This window comes from Bubalus bubalis, chromosome 14, assembly GCF_019923935.1.
Source record: "Bubalus bubalis isolate 160015118507 breed Murrah chromosome 14, NDDB_SH_1, whole genome shotgun sequence".
NCBI classification, from domain to species: domain Eukaryota; kingdom Metazoa; phylum Chordata; class Mammalia; order Artiodactyla; family Bovidae; genus Bubalus; species Bubalus bubalis.
In genome coordinates, this window is record NC_059170.1 from 31,345,854 (window position 1) to 31,352,786 (window position 6,933).

At 54.3% G+C, this 6,933-nt stretch overlaps 2 protein-coding genes and 1 long non-coding RNA gene across 4 annotated transcripts; all 3 read left to right on the plus strand.

The window, feature by feature from the left end:
• The first annotated feature begins 257 nt into the window (after window positions 1-257).
• Window positions 258-1,075, plus strand: C14H20orf141 (chromosome 14 C20orf141 homolog). Its single transcript, XM_006042751.4, has 2 exons — window positions 258-725; window positions 810-1,075. The coding sequence occupies exons 1-2, from the start codon at window positions 460-462 to the stop codon at window positions 1,039-1,041; spliced, it is 498 nt and encodes a 165-aa protein (XP_006042813.3). The 5' UTR covers window positions 258-459; the 3' UTR covers window positions 1,042-1,075.
• Window positions 1,076-1,201: 126 nt separating this feature from the next.
• Window positions 1,202-4,556, plus strand: TMEM239 (transmembrane protein 239). Of its 2 annotated transcripts, none has more exons than XM_044927859.2 (2): window positions 1,202-1,634; window positions 1,719-4,556. In XM_044927859.2, exons 1-2 carry the CDS (start codon window positions 1,495-1,497, stop codon window positions 2,251-2,253), a joined length of 675 nt encoding a protein of 224 aa, XP_044783794.2. In that variant the 5' UTR covers window positions 1,202-1,494; the 3' UTR covers window positions 2,254-4,556. The 2 variants fall into 2 exon arrangements, with proteins under 2 accessions (XP_044783794.2, XP_006042776.1); XM_006042714.4 differs by having other exon boundaries at window positions 1,575-1,649; window positions 1,784-4,556.
• Window positions 4,557-5,484: 928 nt separating this feature from the next.
• Window positions 5,485-6,674, plus strand: LOC123329198. The gene is made up of 2 exons (XR_006544516.2): window positions 5,485-5,731; window positions 6,532-6,674. It is a non-coding gene; the product is annotated as an uncharacterized LOC123329198 (long non-coding RNA).
• The last annotated feature ends 259 nt before the right edge of the window (window positions 6,675-6,933 follow it).

Consider the following 6,933-nt stretch of genomic DNA (forward strand, 5'->3'; position numbering starts at 1 on the left):
CTCTTCCTCTCTTGGTCAGCTGCCCAGGTGGTGATGGGGTTAGAATGCCTCCTGGCAACTCAGATCTCCACAGGCCCCTTGGGTGGAGAATTAGCAGAGACAAGAGGATGAGTCTTAGCTCTTAAATGTCAGACCTCCTTCTGGCTACACCACCAGCTAATTATGAGGCCAGGGCCAGCATTAGCAACCCCGACCCCACCCCACCCCACCCCGCTTACCCAGGACCCCACCTGGCAATAGGTCACAATGCTCCAGCTGCCCAACCAACCAGAATGACTGACCAAAGTGGGAGGAGGTGAGGAGGGTTTGGTGAGTGGGCGTGTGAGGAGGGGGAGATTCCTAAACAGTCCAACTCCCCACTGCCTGAGCCTACCCTTGAGGTCTGCCACCACCCCCTCCCATGCTCCCACTCCTCCTCTCGCCCAGCACTAGTCCTTCCTGTAACCTCCACCTTCCTCCATGACCCACCTCTGCTTACCCAGGCCCGAAGCTGCTGTTTCTCCTACCCCAGGCCCTCCCAGGGTCATGGGTGCAGGGGAGGGATCAGCTAGTCCAGTGGGTCCATGTGTGTCCCCCTGGGGCCCTAGCTGGGCCCAGGTCCTGGATAGTGTCCTAGGACTGGGGGCACTGGGGCTGACAATTCGGGCCATCTTTTCCACAACTGGCCCAGCCTTGCTGCTGCTGCTGCTACTGGTCAGCTTCCTGGCCTTCGACATGCTCCACCGGTAAGTGGACTGCAGCCTACAGGTTGGGCAGGTGAGCAAACCATCAGCCTCCCCAAACCCAGCTGCCGCCCTTTCTCTCCACAGGCCTGCAGGTCCCACCTGGTCACAGCACACACATCTCAGAAGAGGCCAGAGTCAGGGGGCCGGCGAGGGTCTGGGGCAGCAGGAGGCTCCACCCGCGGTGGCAGTCGCAGGACGACTCAGCCTCCAGGAGGCTCTGTTGCTGCTGTGCCTGGGCGCGGGGTTGCTCCTGGGAGCCCGCGGTGTGCCTTTGGCCCTGCTTGCCCTTGCTTTTTGCCTTCATCCTTGGACCTGAGTGTCCTCCGGAAATACACTGGCCATGCTCTTTCCTCAGGCTTCCTTTCCTCCACCCTAGGTTGGGAAGGTGGGAGGATACTCCTTTATCCCCCAGCCTGCATCTTGGGGGACCTCTGGCCTCACAATGTGGACAGTGGATACCTAAGTCTGAGTCTGAGGGCATCAGTAAAATGTGAGATAAGGGACAGGGAGCCCAGTGCAGGGTATGGAGCCATCTCAGAACCTGTAGGTTGGGGGAGGCTATTCTGGCCTCCTCTGTGATTCTAGAGAACTTCTCTTGAAAGAATTATAAGAGAGTGAAGCAGGGCTGGATACAGGCCAGCAGGGAAGGGAGGGCTCTAAAGAGGGCTTTCCACAAGAAAACGTGACAGACTACATCTGTGGGCTCACCAGGCTCCCCTAAAGCCTGAAGGGTCCACGAGAGAGGCTCAGGTAAACCTCACACCCAGCAATGGTCCCTCTCTTGGCTGGCCCCCACCCTGACCCGGGTCATAATAGGGCTCCTCTGGGGAGGGTGGGGGCACTGAGAGTGGGGGCTCAACTCTGGCTGCCAGGCTGTCCTGGGTGCGGCAGGAAGCAACATGACTTAGGTGGCTCTGCCCAGAGGTAAGACCCAAACCCCAGTTCAAAGCCCCACCACACCCATGCTGGTCCCTCCTGATCCCTCTGCACCCACACCTGCCCTGAGGTCCCAGGCATCTCCAGGGCTGCTCCTGCAGCTGGCCTGGCCCTCTCCCTAGGTGCACCAACCACAATGCAGCAGCTACGAATGGAGACAGATGCCATCGGGGCCGGCGAGGGGCCGCAGCGTGCGGTGCCCTGGTCAGCCTGGGTCTCTCGGGAGGGCTGGGTGCGCTGGTGCATGTGTCACGTGCCCCCGAGCTGGACCCAGTGGTGGACTACATCTGGCTGGCGGCAACCACTGCAGCGTGTGCTGTGGGGTCTGGAGGGGGTCCTCTACCTGCTGCTGGCCCTGATGCTGTGTCACGCGCTCTTCACCACCGGCTCCCACCTCCTGAGTTCCCTGTGGCCTGTGGCGGCTGCGGTGTGGCGCCATCTGCTGCCAGCTGTCCTGCTGCTGCTGCTCAGTGCCCTCCCCGCGCTGCTCTTCGCCGCCTCCTTCCTGCTGCTGTTTTCCACACTACTGAGCCTCGTGGGCCTCCTCACCTCCATGTCTCAACCAGGCAACGCTCAGGACTTAGACCAATAGAAGGGCAACCCCATCCCGCTGCTTGTGTCTGTTGAGCCCTGGCCTAGTGCCTGAGGCCCAGGGGAAAGGGAGGGCAGTGGGACCAGGGCCTTTCTGTGTCAGCAGGCCCCCAACCTACAGTCTCTAGCTGGGACTGGGTGGGACATGGGTGATATTGCTGGAACTGGCAGGATATAGACTGGCCTGACCTCTGGGCACCTCCCTCAAGCTGATGCTGCAGGTACTTGGTGTGGAAGGCCAGAAATTTTGAGAAGAGATGTTAGGGCAGAAGGCTCAGCCAGGAGCAGAGCGTGGCCAAGCCATCAAGAGTTTCCACGTGCATGTGCTGATGCTACTGGGGACCCCTTGAGCAGCTGGCAGCATCTTTTTCTTGCAGCTGCTCAACTGTCTCAGTGTTAGACTCATAGCAACTTCTACCTGTATTTACCATTTCCCCCACCAACCGCCTCTTTTCACTTGCCCAGGCTCTAGAAAGGGCTCAATGACAGAAACGTAGCTGAGAGAGGGCTAGCCAGAATCCTCATGAGACCTCAGCTTTCACCTTTCAGATGTTTCTGCCCAAGCATTCCCCACTCCCTAGACTTCCTACCTCCTGCCTCGTCCACATCCCCAAGTCTGGGAAATGAGCCAACCAACGCAGTGAGTTTCCCAGGGAGAGCTTACTCTTTAAGACTCCTGAGGTTTGCTATGGAAAAACAAACAAGAAATCCCATTTCACCCACCTATGCAGTGTGTGACCTTGGCCAATTAATTCTTTTGAGCCTTGGTATGAAGTGGGTCCTGTCATGGAGCTGCTGTGAGTCAAACGCAATAATATCTGTGTGTGAAGTACTTTGTAAAGACCAGAAAATTGTAAGCTATTGTATGGAACTCTAAAGAGCAGAAAGCTTCTCTAGGCCTTCAGAGAAATGTTCTGTCCTGGATACAGTTTGGACCCTACAATGGTAAACGGAGGATGGATGAGTGTGAACAAGAGGTAAAAGGTCGTATGCCATGAAATCTCAAAATATGCAGGTGTTGAACTCTTCTGACTGTGAAATGCTCGGTGGGGCTTGGTGCCGGGAGATGGCTTGCACAGCCATGTGAGTGCGGAAATCATAGCCCAGGGGTTTCTAAAACCAACCCAACAAGCGGTTTACAACACCAGGAGAGCTTTGGAAGGTGGCATCCCTCGATGCCCAGGATGCTGGCTTTTCACATCTCAGCTAACCCTCCAGACAAAACAGTGAGTGATTAGTCACTACAAGTAAGACACATGATAGGTAAGACCCACCCACCTGACCCTCACCCCACTCCAGGCCTCCACTTAGTCCCTGACCCTCTCCAATTCCTAGCCAGACTTGATCCCACTACATACATCACCCTAAAACCCTCACTCCTGTATCCCTCAACTAAAAGCCTCCTCTCTGGCCACCTAAATACTCAAGCCCTATGAACCAGCCCCTAGAACCCATGTTCATTTTTGCTAAAACCCATTCGCTGTGGAGTTTCATAACCCTGTGTGCCACTGATCAGATGCCTTCAGCATCAGCTCCTGAAACCCGAGACACAGTCCTTCCTTCCTTTTTCCTTCCTGTTCTCCCTGAAATATGGCCTGGTAGCAAGGGCAAGGCAGGCCATGGAAGTGGCAAAGCATCATAGCTAGCATGGGCTCTGGTGTATTAGCTCAAGCTGGGTTTGAATCCCAGCACTGCACTTTCCAGTCCCACAGCTTTGGCAAAAATTGCTAACCCGTCTTGAACTTAATTTTTCTGTTGGTTAAAATAAAGGCAAGCATACCTGTCCTAGGGCACCCGTGGGGCATCTGGTACGTGGGCAAAATTCCTGGACTGACTCCTCACACCACAAATTGTAGCTATGCTATTACTGTTCCATTTTAGAGATGAGAAGTCAGGCACAGGATGGCTACTTGCCTATGGTAAGGTCAGGTTGTTTGAGTCCTAGTCCAGCCTGACAGGCTACTAAAGAGAAAGCAATGGAGGAAATACAACCTCACTGAAGACCCCAGGGCTTCTCAGTGCCCATTGTTTAGGCTCCTGTCAGAGATGAAGCCTGGATGCCAATCTTGGGCCCCTCGCTAACTTGGCTGTGCATTGTTGGCCAGGGATATCACTCTGGAGCCTTGGGACCATTCTAATTGAGAGAGGAGATTTTGGCCCAAACCAGACACACTGAGGAGCAGGATTTTGGCAGGAGCAAGGAGAAAGCCTTCTTCCCTTCACCATGTAAACATATATCTTCTACCCTCCTGTATTGCTGGTGTGAGGTAGGGTGGCACAGGCAGACCAGAGACCAAATGGGCAATACCTATCAAATTAGATTAACACATAGCCTGTGACTCAAAATGCTATATGACACACAGCAACCCAAGAAAAATTCTCCCAAAGGCCCAAGATGGTCTTGCTCCTCAAAGTGTGGTCCCAAAGCCAACAGTATTAGCATCACCTGGAAACTGGCTACACACGTAGAATTCCAGGCCTCACCCCAGGAGTCATGAATCAGAGCCTGCATTTTTAACAAAACTCCCAGGGGATACACTGGGAGAAGTTTGAGAAGCACTACAGGTGGGGGAATATGTTGAAGGGATATGTCTGAGAATGGAGCACTGTGGAGATGAGGCAGCAGTTAGAAGGGGTGGAAGTTATACAGATTGATCTTGAAATCCCAGCGTTGAGTGAAAAATAGCTGAACGAGAAATAATAGAATTCTTTTCACACAAATTTAAAACGCATGCCAGCAAAACCAGACGCTTTTAAAAAATAAGAATAAAAAATAGAATGGAATGGCCAACTCTAAAAAGCGAGGAACCTTGCAGAGAGGAAAGAAAAACATAATTCTTGAAATTACTTTAAATGTAGACAAAGTCATCCGTTTAGACTTAAATCACTTAATAATGCAAGCCTGGGGAGAATTAACATGCTGGAAAGAAGTTCTAAGCCTTTCCATTTGGGCCAAGAAAGGAAAGCTGTTCCACAGGCCTGAGTCACCAGGGCTTCTTTGCGGCCGGACCCCGCAGCGAGCTCAGGTGGGGTTGGGGTAGGGGTGGGGATCCAGTAACTTCTGTAGCCTGGCCAGAAAAGTAAATCCGATCAGGTGGAGCATAAAGAACCGGAGCGGAGGAGGTGTCAGCCGCGAGGGGTCTTGCGTTTGAGAAAGTGAGACTGGTTCCACAGCGGCACACACGCACCCTGGGGTGCGACTAGGAGCAGGAGCGCCCGGTAAGATTTTCTCCTGCCCCAAAGACCCGGAAGCAATGAGTAAGAGCGGCCAGGATGCGGGAGGGTCCCAGAGGACGGTGTCAAGGGAGCTCACAAAGCTGGGGGCGCCACTTCAGCTAGAGGTGTGAGTGACCACCCTGGTGGGAAAAAGAGGGATCCCTGGAAGGGGTCAGGGCGGCGCCAGGAAACCGCTCTGGACCAGCTACGGGGAGCCGGGAGGGGGCGCTCTTCCCCGGACGCGGCTCCGCGCGCGCTAGAGGGTGAGCAGAGCGACCGTGCTCGCAGAGTCGGTGGCCACGAGCCTGGGCCGGGGCCGAGGGGCGGGAGGGGGCGACTGGGCCCCGAGGGGAGGAGAAAGGGCGGGGGGGGGGGGGGGGGCTGCGTTGCTCTGGGAGGTTGCCCCAGGTGCAGGGGCCGGGTAAGGGGCGCATAGGCTCAGGGGCACCGGAGAGGAGTCTGGGCGACAGCTGGAGAGCTCCAAGCTGGCGCGTTGACCGTGGAGGCAGTGCAGTGAGCAAGGGCCTGATGTTGGGAAGAAAATCCCAAACCTAGCCAGAGATCAGAGGGCTGTGGGCACCCACGCAGGGAAGTGCTAGCTATCCCCGTAAATCAACACCTTCCCTCCACCTTCACACCACCCCCACCCCCCACCCCCCGCTCCCCCACCCCCGGAATCATAGTCTGCAGACTAGATGCCAGGCGTGGCCCCCTGGCGGAGACCTCCAGCTCTGATTTCGAAGAGTCGGACTTCGCTGCGTGTGGGACGGAAGCGAAGAGGAGGAGACGTGTCTCACGGCCCGGTCCTAAAACGGGCGGTGGGTGAACGGGTAGATCCTAGGGCCGGGAAGGAGCTTCTCCCGCCCACTGTCTTCACAGTGGCGGCTTCATTGACTACAAAATCTCTTTAACCCAAATCCCTAGCCTAGGTTCCCTAGCCAAAAACCCAGAGACAACAAGGGCAGAGCTCCTGAGAATCCTGGAGAAGGAAGGGTCCAATCTCATGAGCTTCACTGTCCCCGACTGCTGTCCTAATCCTAGTCTATTCTTCCATTCTTCCTAGGGTAAAGAGCTGTATTTTGTGAGGTTCCGTCAGGATCTAGATGTACATCAGCTCACTTTGGACAAGTCATTTTCTGCGGTGCAAACACCTCTATTACCTTTCAGATATTTTCATCTTAAAAATAAAAGAACTTAAGAGGTGTAGCTTTTACCATATTTTCTGGCCTGTGTCCTCAAATGTCTAACCAAAATACAGTTTTTAAAACTGATATGTGATACTGCATACTTAAAAATATTTGTAACATATATGAAAGTTGTAAAGCCCTTTAAGCCCAAAGATACCACTTCCGTCTAAAAGCCAGAAATAAGAGGATAGGACCTCTTTCTTCATGTTCAACTTCTGATTTGTACCAGCCGGAATTCACAGACAATGACATATGGAAATGCTGCTCACTGGTACTGT

Coding starts and splice junctions, on each gene's coding strand:
- C14H20orf141 (XM_006042751.4), top strand. CDS start 460: ATGACCCACCTCTGCTTACCCAGGCCCGAAGCTGCTGTTTCTCCTACC. Junction 726..809: donor GCCTTCGACATGCTCCACCG/GTAAGTGGACTG, acceptor TTCTCTCCACAG/GCCTGCAGGTCCCACCTGGT.
- TMEM239 (XM_044927859.2), top strand. CDS start 1,495: ATGGTCCCTCTCTTGGCTGGCCCCCACCCTGACCCGGGTCATAATAGG. Junction 1,635..1,718: donor AGGAAGCAACATGACTTAGG/TGGCTCTGCCCA, acceptor CCTCTGCACCCA/CACCTGCCCTGAGGTCCCAG.